Raw genomic sequence first — 12,288 nt, 5'->3', positions numbered from 1 at the left:
AAGCATCTCGAGAAGAGGAAACAGAACTGAGACGGTAAGAGGATGAACGACCTGGTCCAGTTGGAATTGGCTGGGGGCATCGTCGTTCATGCTAGAAGATGGCTACGATCAGGCTATGGCTGGCATAGATGGACTTGCGCCATTGAGCGAATCGGAATGGGCAAATCTCTTCCTCACCCTCGGTTCCGCCGACGATTCGGGTGCGGCAACAGATACCCTCGAATGGAATTCCAACCCCTTCTCAAATGAGATGGAGGCTACATCCACGATTATCTCTACTACGCCTCCTTTTTATTATCCTACCATCTCTACTTCCACTACGCTGCCGTCATCCCCCGAATCGGGTTCGGAATCATCGCCGCAGAGCTCGCCCCAGACATCGCCCTACAACGACTTCCTGTTCTCCCTCCCCGTGCTCGCCATCAAGGACGAAGCGCCGAGCCCCTCGAGCAGCACGAGTATGAACACGAGCACGAGCACGTTGCCCAGCATCGAACCCTTTCCTCCTCGTTCGCCCATCTTCGCTGCACATGATGACCAGATGCGATCAATCATCGGTAATGTCGGCGTAGCGGCGCCTATGGATGTCGTGCCGATCTCATCCAAGGCAGTCGTCAGCAGCCCCACGTCGGGCAGCTATCGCCAGCATCTCGGGGAGCCGCTGGTGCGGCCCGCGGGCATCATCAACCCCGCGAGCGCCGCCGCTGCCGCCGCTGATGACGACGACTGTGCCGCGGGGAAGAAGCGACGCAGGGCCGCCACAGCCGGTGCGGTGCCGAGCGAGATCGCGGCGGCGACGTCGGGCGTGGTGCTGCCGCGCGACACGCTGCTGAAGCTGTCGAGCTCGGAGATGGAGGCCTACCTGCAGACCCTCAAGTCGTCGCGCGAGCTCACCCACGCTGAAGAGAAGCAGCTCAAGAAGCAGCTGCGGCTCATCAAGAACCGCGAGTACGCCCAGGAGTCGCGCAAGAAGAAGAAATCGGCCCACCAGGAGCTCGAGGGCGAGCTCAACAGCCTCCGCACCCAGAACAGCGAACTCGTACGTCTCATCGACTCGCTTGTCGTCGTCGTCTTCTTCTTCTTCTTCGCCTTTGTTGCCTTTCAACTCACGCACGCACCACCGCAGAGGACACACAACTCGGCGCTGCAGTCGGAGGTGGTGCTGCTCAATTCGAAGCTGGCGGCCGTGACGTCAGAGAACACGCGGCTGCGCTCGGCGCTGCGACAGATGCAGCACTTCCACCACAGCCAAAAGAAGCAGAAGACGAACGCCAACAACAAACGACAGCGAGACGACGACGGTGACTACCCCGGCGCCGCGCCGTCGAGCCCTTCGTCGTGGTTCTCGCTGGGCCTCGGCAGTGCGTCCGTCCAGTCGCCCAGAGCCGTGGCCGGAGGCGTCTGCTTGCTGGTACGACCCCCAATCTGCCCTGCACCCTTGGGTGGTGTCCGGCCATGCGCAACGCCCACCGTGACTGACTCGTGTGTGCGCGTGTCGTGTCGTGCGCCGGTGTGTGTCGTGCAGGGAGTGGCGATCTTTGCGCTGAGCTTCCTGCTGCAGGGACCCGGCATGTTCGTCGGCTCGTCGACGCACGGCGACATGGGATGGTCGCCGACGGCGCGCGTCATTCTGGAGCAGGAGGAGACCAGGACTACCCACTTCCGGCGCTCCACCTGGGTCGCCTCGCCACCCACATCGACCATCACCGATACATCAACACAACAAGACGCCAAACCAGCAACGCAAGGTCAACTTCTACACCATTATTGCATTGATGTGTGTGTCATTGTGTGTGTGTGTCGCGTGTGTTGCGATGCTGACAGCAGTTGTTATGGTACGACAGGGAAAGGAGTGGCCAAGTGTGGCTATGACAACATGTGCTACCTCTACGTGGACAAGGCGCACCACGTCAAGACGCTCGAAATAAGCAGCGGCTCTTTGGCACAGCAGCAGCAGGAGCAGCAGCAGCGACATGATGACGACATTCCAGCGGCAGCGGACCACCTGCGACACAACCGTACCCACCACGCCATCCCCATCCCTGTACACTGAACCACCTTCACCAATCATTGGCCCTGTACATAGCAGAACACACTAAAAACAATCTCTCTCTCTCTCTCTGGATGGATGGATGGAGTCTCAGAGTCTGTAGCTGGCTCGAGTTATTAATCTCAAACAAAAGGGTGGTGGTAGCGTCATGAGTTGAGTACACCTCCCACATTGGCCCGGGCCGAGCACTCACAGTTGGAGTCCTCGGACCACAGGCCGTGGGAGGCGGACGAGCCTTAGCACACCAGCGGTTGTTGTTCAATTGAATTCGAAGTAACTCATTGACAAGAGGCACCACGCCCGCTATGACAAGAGGCTGGAGGCTGGTCTATGTGCGTGCCGCCACAAGCACGTTCTGCCATTGTGGGACAAGACGTGAATAGGACAAGAACAGCTTCAACGTAAAAATTTATGTTGTAGAGAATGTGCCAAAAGGGTGGTGGTAGCGTCATGAGTTGGGTACACCTCCTACATGGCCCGGGCTGAGGACTCACAGCTGGAGTCCGCGGACCACAGGCCAAGGAAGGTGACGAGCCGTTGCACACCAAGGGTTGTAGAAATGAATTCGAAGTAACTCATTGACAAGAGGCACCACGCCCGACCCAGACCGCATGACCTGGCCGCTATGAGCAGGGTGACTGTCCAGAATTCGTCTATTGTGGGACCAAACGCGAATGTGGTGAGAAGCAGGTTTTGTTTAGGTACCAAAATGTTTGCATTTTTTGTGTGGGCGAGACAGCACAGAGGGAGCAAGGGCTCAGTAGAACATGTCTGCGGTGACGGGCAGGGTGCCGACGGCGGTGAGGGTGAGGTGCTCGCTGAAGGAGATGCTCTCGTACTGGAGGAACAGGAAGGCGTAGTCCACCACGTGGCCCACGATCCCGCTCAGCTCGGCCTCGAACGCCGACTTGGCCACGGCCTCCTTTTCCTTGGTGGCCACCTCCCCCGCGCCGTCGCCGCTGCCGCTGCCGCTTCCGCCGCTGACGTCATCGCCCGCGTCGTGGTTGATGTGGTTGATCGACTTCTTGCGGGCGAGGCGCGCGCGGTCCTTGAGCGTGGCCTCCTTCTGCTCCTTGAGCTGCTTCTCCTTCTGCTTCTTCTTCTGCTGGGCGCGCACCTCGCGCGCGAGCTCCCACTGCTGACGCGCGTGGTCGTCGCGCTGCCGCTCCCAGTCCTTCATTCGCTCCCTCCACTCCTCCAGCGTGCCGATGGCATCCTAAGAATGCCACACACACATCCATCAGTCACACATACCGCACCCACCACTCACGCCCAACACCGCACACACCGCACACGCCCAACACCGCACACACGCACGCACACCGCACGCGCGCACCTGAGGCGTCCAGGGGAAGAGTTTGGCAAAGGCGAGCGAGTTCTGCTTGGAGATGGCCTTCCAGTAGTCGTAGCCCACCACGGGGTCGCAGATGGTGCGCATGAGGTCCCGCTCCTGCTCCTTGTCCTTCTCCCGGTGCCGCTCCTTGATCCCCAGGTGCTCCTTCCACAGCGTCACCCTTTTATATATATATAGTTAATATATATGAATATATAGATGTATATATATTAGTATTGAATATAGTTTTATATTGATATATGCCACGTCAGCACAGGAAAGTGGGTGGTGGTACCGGAGCGAGTGGCAGAACCTGCCGACGGAGAAGGGGCGGCCGTTCATGAGGCCCGGCTTGAGTTCGGTGTCGGTGATCTTGACCGCGATCTCCGAGTCCTTGTTGCCGTTCATGCTGCGGTCGTTGATGTTGGCCGAACCGATGATCGCGATCTTGTCGTCCACAATTATAAGCTACGCACACACGACCACGCACGACACGCACGCACGACGCGCGCAGCCGCACACACAGCACGACACGACACACGTTGAGTTGAAGTTGTGCGAGATCGGTGGATGCTGGGGAGGCCGGGCTGCAGGTACCTTGGAGTGTACGTAGATCTGGTGGGAGAGGTAGTTGCCGGTCACGGTCTTGCCCCAGTTCCGCAGCCCGTGGAAGCTCACGTACTCGCCCGCCGCCTCTCGACTCACTGCGTCGTGTGTCGTGGCGTCGTGTGTTTGTGTGTGTGTTGTGTGCGTGTGCGGTTGTGTGTGTGCGGCTGTGAGTCGTCGCCAACACCGCACACGACACGCGCATGCCGCCACCAACGCACCTCCGTTCTGCTGAAGCATCGACAGCAGCGAGGTCTTGCTGTTCCAGATCGTGTCGGCGTGCCTGCGAAAAGCGAGATATAAATTAAAATAAATAATAAATAAATAAAGTAAATCAATAAAAAAAAAGGCGCGTACAGGCGGGTGACGGCGCGGCCGGGCCAGGTCAGCGGTCCGGGGTCAGGCAGGACGGGCAACACCACCACCACCTGCCAGCACACGAACAACGTTTCGATTTCGATTCAGTTTCGATTTTGGTTTCGGTTTCGGTTTCGCTCGGCACCTTGAAGGGCTGTTGCTCCTTGACGGCCCGGATGATGCGGTTGGCCAGCGCCTCGGCCACCTTGTTGACCGGACCCGAGTTGGACAGGCCCGAGATGAAGTACTGCATTTTGTTAAACATATTTAGGAAGAGAACATGTTAGATGAGCTCACATCCATATATACATATATAAATAAATTACTGTATATATATATAAAGCAGCACTATAGTGTACCTGGTTCTCGATGTAGATGAAGTGTTGGGCGTTGTTGATCACATTGATGTACTCCATCTGGATGGACTTCTCCAAACGATTTCCTCCTGCGATCCTACGATGTTAGCCCACCATCGCACGACACACGACACGACACACATGAAATACGCCGCACGCACGACACGACACACGACACGACGCACGACACGACACACGACACGACGCACGACACACGTACCGCTCCATTCAGAGAAGGACCGGAGGAGCTGGCACCGACAGACGATGTCGAGCGACGACTGCGAGCACTCGGCGTTGTGGGTCGGGCCGTGCCACTGGCCCTCGCCGCTATGGTGCGCGTGCGGCGCGGCCTTCTTGAGCATGTCCTGGCTCGAGTACTCGAAGATGTCGGCGAACGCGCCCTTCACCTGCTGCTTCTCCTTCTGCAGGAAGTCCCGGATCTTGTGCCGCTTCTTCGGGTCCTCCTCCTTCGCACCGCCGCCGCCGCCGCCGCCGCTGCCGCTGCCGACTTCGCCGCTCTTGCGGGTGCTATTGCTGTCGACACTAGAGACAAGGGGATGGTGGTGGTCGCCGACCGCGTCGACACTTTCCTCTGCTGTCGTCGACACCGTCGACACTTCGGCTTCGCCCTCGGCCGCCGCCGCCGCATCGCCATCGCCGTCGTGCTGTTGATCTCTGCTCTTTTCCTTCTTTTTCTTCTTTTTCTTCTTCTCATCGCCATCACCGTCCTCTCCATGTTCCTTTTCCTTCTCCTTTTCCTTGCCTTTCTCCTTTTCCTTCTCTTTCTCTCTTTCATCGCGTCGCTTCTTGCGCTCGAGCTTGCGCTGCAGCTTCTCGGCCGCGGTATCGTCGGCCCCGGCCCCGGCCCCGGCCCCGGCCGCGCTGGTGCTGTTGTGGTCCTCGATCTTCTCTTTGAGCTTGGTGATGAGGTAGCTCCCCTTGCGCTCCATGCCGCGCCGCTCCTCGCGCCGCTTCTTCTTCTCCTCGTCGCGCTCCTTGCGCTTCTCCTTGTCCTTCTCCTTGCGCTCGTGCCGCTCCTTCTCCCGCAGCTTCTGCTTCTCCTCCTTCTCCTCCTTCCGCTTCTCCCACGTCTCCTTCAGGTTCGTAAAATTGAGCGCCTTGTACGCCGCTGCCCACCAAACTCAAAGGTCAGCACATGTGTGTGCGTGTGCGTGTGCGGTGGTGCGTGTGCGGTGGTGCGTGTGCGTGTGCGGTGAAGTGTGCGCGGTACCTTTCTTGGCGTCTTTTTCGCGTTCGATTTGGAAGGGGTTGAAGGCGGGGGTGAGGATGGGGTAGTCGCTGCGGTGCTTGGGCTTCATGGCGCGGCGATGGCTGTTCCACCGCTGGATGAAGTTGTGGCCCACGTCCATGGCCGCCTCGCCGTTGAGGAGGCAGTGGATGTCGTGCCACGGCATGCGCGGCACCGTGTCCCGGTCATGCATGTCCAGGTACGGGTCCTCGTACGTCACCGACCCCTCCACCTGTTCACGCACCCGACGTCAGCCCTGTTCCACACACACGACACACACGACACACACGACACACACGACACACACGACACACACGACACACACGACACACACGACACACACGACACACACGACACACACGACACACACGACACACACGACACACACGACACACACGACACACACGACACACACGACACACACGACACACACAGGGGATTGGGTGCCTCGGGGTTGATGTAGTCCTTGCCGGGGTAACGCCTGTTGATGTGGTTGTCGTCCACGACCGGGTGGGTCTTGTCGTCCCACCGGCCCAGGCACAGATCGAGGCCGCCTATCAAGGCCTGTCCCCAAACAACGCGTTATTCGATTCCACAACGCGTATTCGATTCCACCGCGCGTGTGCGGTGTGCGGTGTGCGGTGTGCGGTGTGCGGTGTGCGGTGTGCGGTGTGCGGTGTGCGGTGTGCGGTGTGCGTGCGCCGGTGAGGGAGAAGGCGGCGTACCTGAGCGTGCTTGGTGCCGTAGTCGAGTACGACGGTCTTCTGGTGGTGCGAGTAGGTGTGGACGGGGAATTTCTTCCAATGCGGGTGCCGCATCACCTGCACACGCACACGATGTGGAATGTAGGGAATGTGAGATTACCCCACCACGGGACGAAGAGCGAGTAGAGAAGTGGGTGCGTACGTAGATGTTGGGATGCAAGCTCTGGAGTTTGTTCTTGGTGTAATAGCTGCCCAGCTTCATCACCGCTTCCTTCCACAAAATTATGTACACCTCCACACCTACGAACACACACACACGACACACACGACACACACGACACACACGACACACACGACACACGACACACACGCACACGAAGTCACACTCAAGAGAGCCAAGGTGATGATGACGTGGCAAGCGGCGGGCGAACGAACCTTCTTCGGCTTTCCGCTTGAGCAGCATGTCGAGCCGGTGGTGCGGCTTGACCTTGGTCGGGTTCCGCTTGAGGTAGATCTCGCCCACCATCCACCAGTCGGTGATGAAGACGGACGAGGTGGCCGCCTTGATGGCCTTGTACGTGGCCAGGAACGTGTCCTTCCCGTCGACGAACCAACGGCACGTGATGTTCTGTCGCTCCGGCGCGTACGACGTCACCGCGTCATCTAATCACACACACACACACACACACACACACACGACACACACACGACACACACACACACACACACACACACGCGCGCGCGCGCGCACACACACACAAGTTTAGATCCGAGAGTTTTGATGATTGGGGGGAGGGAGCGAGTGGTGTCATGCCTTTGTGGACGAGCGTCCATCGACGGAGCGCAGCGGCCCACTGCTCCGATTCGCGGAAGTCCTGCGCCATCAGCTCGTGCCACTCGCCCTGGGCCTCGCAGTAGAGCCGCACAATCTTGCCGTCCTACCAAGCGCGGCGAGATGACAGTCAGAAGGACAGCACCACCGCGATCGATGGGGTATTCAACTCTCAATCCAAGGATCAGCCTTTGCTTACCTTCTTGTGCTTCATCACCTCCAGCCCCTCCAGCGCGATGACCTACACACGACATTCAATCCACCGATCAGCCACGTGTGCTTGTGCAGTCGTGAGGAGGATGGTGTGCGTGTGCGTGTGCGGTCGTGGGTGTCGCGAGGAGTAATACCCTGAGCGTTCGCTCTTTGGTTTCGTCGGTGTAGATGACGAGGAAGCCGTTGGCCACTGTGACATATCGTTCGCGGTGGGCGTTCTTCTTCCGGTTGTCGCGCACCATCAGCTTGCCCTCCTTGCTGTCCAGCAGGAAGAGCGGCTCATAGCCACTGTCCAGCCCCACCCACGCATCGTCTAGACGAAACGACACGCACGACATGACACGACACACGACGACACACAACGACACACGGCAGAAACGAAGGCGTGAGTGGAGTGATGATGTATCGGGTAAATGAAACACGGCGGAGGTTACCCTTGACGAGCATCTTGCGCAGGTTTTTGGGAATCTCTTCGCCCTCGAACTGTTCGGAGATGACGCGAGTCATGGCTCGTCCTGAATGGCGCGCATGTGTGTCGCGTGTGAGCTTGTATGACAAACGAAGGGAGAAAATGACAAGGGTCGGTGGTGTAGAGACCTCGCGCCGCGATCTCGCCCGGCGACATATCGCCGGGCTTTAGAAGCGTCTGCTCGTCCACGCGCTTCTCCAGCGCGATCTTGAGGTACTCGAGTCCGTTGTTCTTCGACTGGAAGGTGGGAGTCAGTACAAGAGTATGTCTACAAAGTTGGTCGCAGCGCTCCCTGCCCTCGTGTGTCGTGTGTCCTGTGTCGTCTGTGGTCTGTCGCGTGTCGCGTGTTGCGTGTCGTGTGTCGTGTGTCGTGTGTCGTGTGTCGTGTGCCGTGTGCCGTGTGCCGTGTGCCGTGTGTGTCGTGTGGTACCTGGTAGGGCGCCTGCAGGCCTTTCTCGAGCTTGAGCGCCTTGTAGACTGCCTCCAGGTCATCGTACACCTTGTTGCGGTACTTGAATTTGTTGTCGGCGGTGCGGGTGAAGCGGTCGTGCGTCAGGTGAACCCGAGTGACCTTTCCCTCCTTCTCTACCTGCGCAATCCCTGATGTGTGGCCGACTGTGAGATGCGACACGACACGACACGACACACGACACGACACACGACACACACGGCCGACGCGGGGCGGACACGTACAGGAGACGGCGTAGTCGCCAGGGTGCGAGGAGAAGCGGAAGAGGAAAGTTCCGAACGACGAGTTCTCGCTGAGCAGCGCCTCGGCCTCCTTGGCCGACTGGATGGGCTGGAAGTACTTGTGGCCGATGATGTCGCACACCTGAATACGGCGCACACGGCGCACACGGCGCACACGGCGCACACGGCGCGCACGCAATGCACACGATGGTGAATTAAGCGGCTAGAGTGGTTCGAAACGGAAACGGGTCGCTGGCTACGTTTTTGAGGATCTTGGTGTCGCTGGGCGGGCCGATGGGGAACCACTGGGAGAAGCGGAGCCACTGCTTCATCGACACGCTGCCCTTGAGCTCGGGCTTCATCAACAGCAGGCCCGACGTGTCCTCGAGCAATCTGATCGGCACAAAAATAATAATTATAATGCAAATAACAATTATTATTATATTATAAGGAAATAACAATAAGGACGGCGTACCCAAACTTGCGCGTGCTTTGCATTCTGTTCTTTCGCTCGCGCGAAGTCATACGGAGCGCTTCGAGACGATCCCACTTGGCTGGCGGCGGAAATGTACGTCAGTGCTTGCGCTGGGCCGAAACCCAACACAGACCACCACCACTGCGATGACGAAGAAGACTTGCGCGCGTACCGATGAGTTCGTGTATGAGGAGCAGGGCGAGGATGTGCGGGAGGCGGTTGCGCTTGGCCTTGCTCAGGGTGCCCTTCTCCTTGGACGGCCACTCGTCGTCCCTGACCGCGGGCTGCTGCAGGTGGATGATGAAGAAAGCCTGCAGGCACACACACGTACGGACCGACGTCAGCACCAGTGTGTGACTGTGTGTGTGCGCGCGCGGTGTGTGTGTGTCCCGGTGAACGCGGTACTCCCGAACACGAACCTCATACAGGCTTTGCCAATCCATCTGGAACGGGAGGAGATTGGTGTCGACGGGGGCAGCCGGCTCGATCTGCGCGTTGGGGCGCTTCAGCTTCTGCACGGCGTGGATGGTGGTCAGTGTGTATATATTAACATTCGAATGCACATGCATAAGGAATGAATGGAATGTATACTACGTACGCCGAGGTTGGGAATGTTGAGGCCCAGGGTCTGGTTGATGGCGCTGCTGATGATGCGGTTCTCGTTCTCGGCCTTGTGGAGTATGATGCTCTTGCGACTGTTCATCCGCTTCTGCTCGATGTGCAAGGCGTCCATCCAAATCGAGCGCACGTTATCGTCCACCAATAGGGTGCGCACGATCCCATTCCTGCGTGGTCGCAACACACACACACACACATACACACACACACAATGAAACCATCGTAAGCACACACGCACGACACACACGACACGACACGCAACAGGACACGACACCACAGCACTCGGCTGCCGAACCTGAGTCGGTTGCACACGTTCTCAAGTGGGGGCCGCTGCGCGGGATCGATGTGCAGACACTCGAGGGCGAGGCTGAGCAGCTCCTGCTTGCCCCTCGTCGTTCCCTCGTCGATCAATTTGACGTCCTGGAGCTCGGGCGGCGGGGCGTAGGGTACGTCGACGTGCTTGCTGCGGAAGGCGGATTCGTTGAGCTTGCCCTTGTTCCGCTGGCGCTCGACGTCGGCGATGCGCAGCCCGAACAGGAGCTGCAGCAGGATGATGCCGAACGAGTAGACGTCCGACTCGCGCGAGCAACCGTCGCCGGCACCGCTGGTCGTGGCGCTGCTGCTGCGCTCGGTGCTGGTCGGCGCGGCTGAAGCTGAGGCAGCTGTTTCGTCGTCGAGCTCCCGCTCCTCGGGCTCGGCGTAGTCTTGCTCGTGGCACGCGAGGAAGGCGGAGTTGACTTCGGGGCTGGCGTGGAACGCGTTTGGTTCCCGGTCCATGATGCGGTGGACACCGTATTCAGCCACCTTGAATATTTCACGTTGCACGTTCACCTGGTGGCCACCACCAACAGCATCACCAATGTCACACACGACACACAACACACGACACAACACACGACACACACACAACACGATTCAGTAATTAACGTTGCAGTGAAAGCAACGCCAGTGGTGGGGGAGCACGCGCGTACAAACAAACGGCCGAGATGGAGATCGCCGTGCACGATCCCTTTGGTGTGGAGCGCCTTCAGGCCTTCGACGCAGGCGCTCGCCATTTGGAGCCGCATGAACATCGACAGATCCTGGTCTGATCGCATGAGACTGTCGGCGTCAATGAGGCCTTCGACGTGTTCGTTGATGCCCAGCAGTCGCATGGTCTCCAGCCCATCTTCGTTCTCGCCGATGTAGAGACCCTTCAGCGAAAGCACGTTTTCGTGTTGCATTGGGATAGCACTGCGCGCATGACCCAACACCACACACACACACCACACACACACACCACACACACACAACACACACACACACACACACACACAGCGATTGATTAGTGATCACGGGTTCTGGAACTGATGTGCGCTTACATGAACGTACATCAACTTTTGAATGATGTCCTTCTTGGTGTCGAGCAGGGAACTGTGCACGGCGAGCGAGCGGACCGATACGAGCTCGCCTTTGACCTGCGCCAGCCTCAACCCCGTCCCGCCTACACAACGCGCAACGCCCCACCATCAGCCACACACGACACACACACGACACACACAACACGCATCAGAGCACCGCAGCGCACCGAAGACGCCGGAGCGGAGCATGGACGAGGAAGCGGCGGCCTTGGAAGCACGAAGGAAGGAGACGCTCTTGGACGACGGCGCCGGCGCGCCCTCGCGGGGCGACAGGGGCTCGGTCTCGGTCTCACACTCGGTGGTCGACTCCTCACCACTTGCCATCGACGGCGCGTTCCGTTGCGGCACGTTAGGCGAAGGCACCTGACGAATACAAAAAGTATATTATTATTGATAATTTTAATTAATTAATTATTATTATTGCTAATTAAAATAAAACTATAAATTCAATTTTCAATTTTGTATTTAAAAAAAAGAATTGGTAAGTGCGTGGCGGCCGTGCCTTGAGGTTGGCAGCGACGTTGAGGTACTCGATGTCAGAATCGGGGAGCACAGACAGGACGAGGTTGGTCCCGTCGCCCACCCCCACGAGTGCCGTGCTGAAGGTGCCCAGGCCAGCCCATGACGAGGCGTCAGAAAGCGATGAAGATGCAGATGAGGTGGGTGCTGGATTGTGTGCAGGGTGCGAAGCAATGTCTTCTTCCGAAGATGGCGGTCCTGCCACTGTAATCAAAACCTCGCCGGCCACTCCAGCTACCGTGACATGGTCCTCCACGGGGTTTTCCATCCTCTTGCTCTCGCCCTGTCTTGTCTTGCCGTCACAGTGCTGAACGTTGCTACAATCGCTTTGGGGCCGGTGTGTGCGGCCTCTCATCAAAAAAAAAGGCAAAGGCCTGTGGGCTGGTAGATAAGTCTGGGCAAAGCCAAAAGAGAGAG

At 58.3% G+C, this 12,288-nt stretch overlaps 2 protein-coding genes across 2 annotated transcripts; one reads left to right on the top strand and one right to left on the bottom strand.

The window, feature by feature from the left end:
* Positions 1-250: 250 nt before the first annotated feature.
* ACA1_087620 (bZIP transcription factor domain containing protein) lies at positions 251-2,053 on the top strand (the record flags this gene model as incomplete). The annotated part of the gene is made up of 4 exons (XM_004338544.1): positions 251-1,039; positions 1,127-1,411; positions 1,526-1,748; positions 1,845-2,053. The coding sequence occupies 4 exons, from the start codon at positions 251-253 to the stop codon at positions 2,051-2,053; spliced, it is 1,506 nt and encodes a 501-aa protein (XP_004338592.1).
* A 754-nt stretch (positions 2,054-2,807) lies between these two features.
* ACA1_087610 (phospholipase D, putative) lies at positions 2,808-11,676 on the bottom strand (the record flags this gene model as incomplete). Its single annotated transcript, XM_004338543.1, has 30 exons — positions 2,808-3,266; positions 3,387-3,564; positions 3,679-3,851; positions 3,981-4,087; positions 4,211-4,272; positions 4,347-4,417; positions 4,492-4,593; positions 4,706-4,791; positions 4,923-5,831; positions 5,934-6,183; positions 6,381-6,515; positions 6,677-6,772; positions 6,858-6,955; positions 7,091-7,283; positions 7,480-7,593; positions 7,687-7,728; positions 7,835-8,013; positions 8,135-8,215; positions 8,298-8,406; positions 8,600-8,758; positions 8,837-9,001; positions 9,120-9,252; positions 9,335-9,413; positions 9,507-9,645; positions 9,754-9,846; positions 9,933-10,119; positions 10,248-10,783; positions 10,924-11,185; positions 11,324-11,435; positions 11,520-11,676. The coding sequence occupies 30 exons, from the start codon at positions 11,674-11,676 to the stop codon at positions 2,808-2,810; spliced, it is 5,466 nt and encodes a 1,821-aa protein (XP_004338591.1).
* Between the last annotated feature and the right edge of the window lie 612 nt (positions 11,677-12,288).

The sequence above is a fragment of the Acanthamoeba castellanii genome (genome assembly GCF_000313135.1).
Source record: "Acanthamoeba castellanii str. Neff unplaced genomic scaffold scf7180000084639, whole genome shotgun sequence".
NCBI classification, from domain to species: Eukaryota; Discosea; order Longamoebia; family Acanthamoebidae; genus Acanthamoeba; species Acanthamoeba castellanii.
The sequence above is the reverse complement of the archived record's forward strand: the minus strand, read 5'-3'. Positions and strand labels throughout refer to the sequence as shown.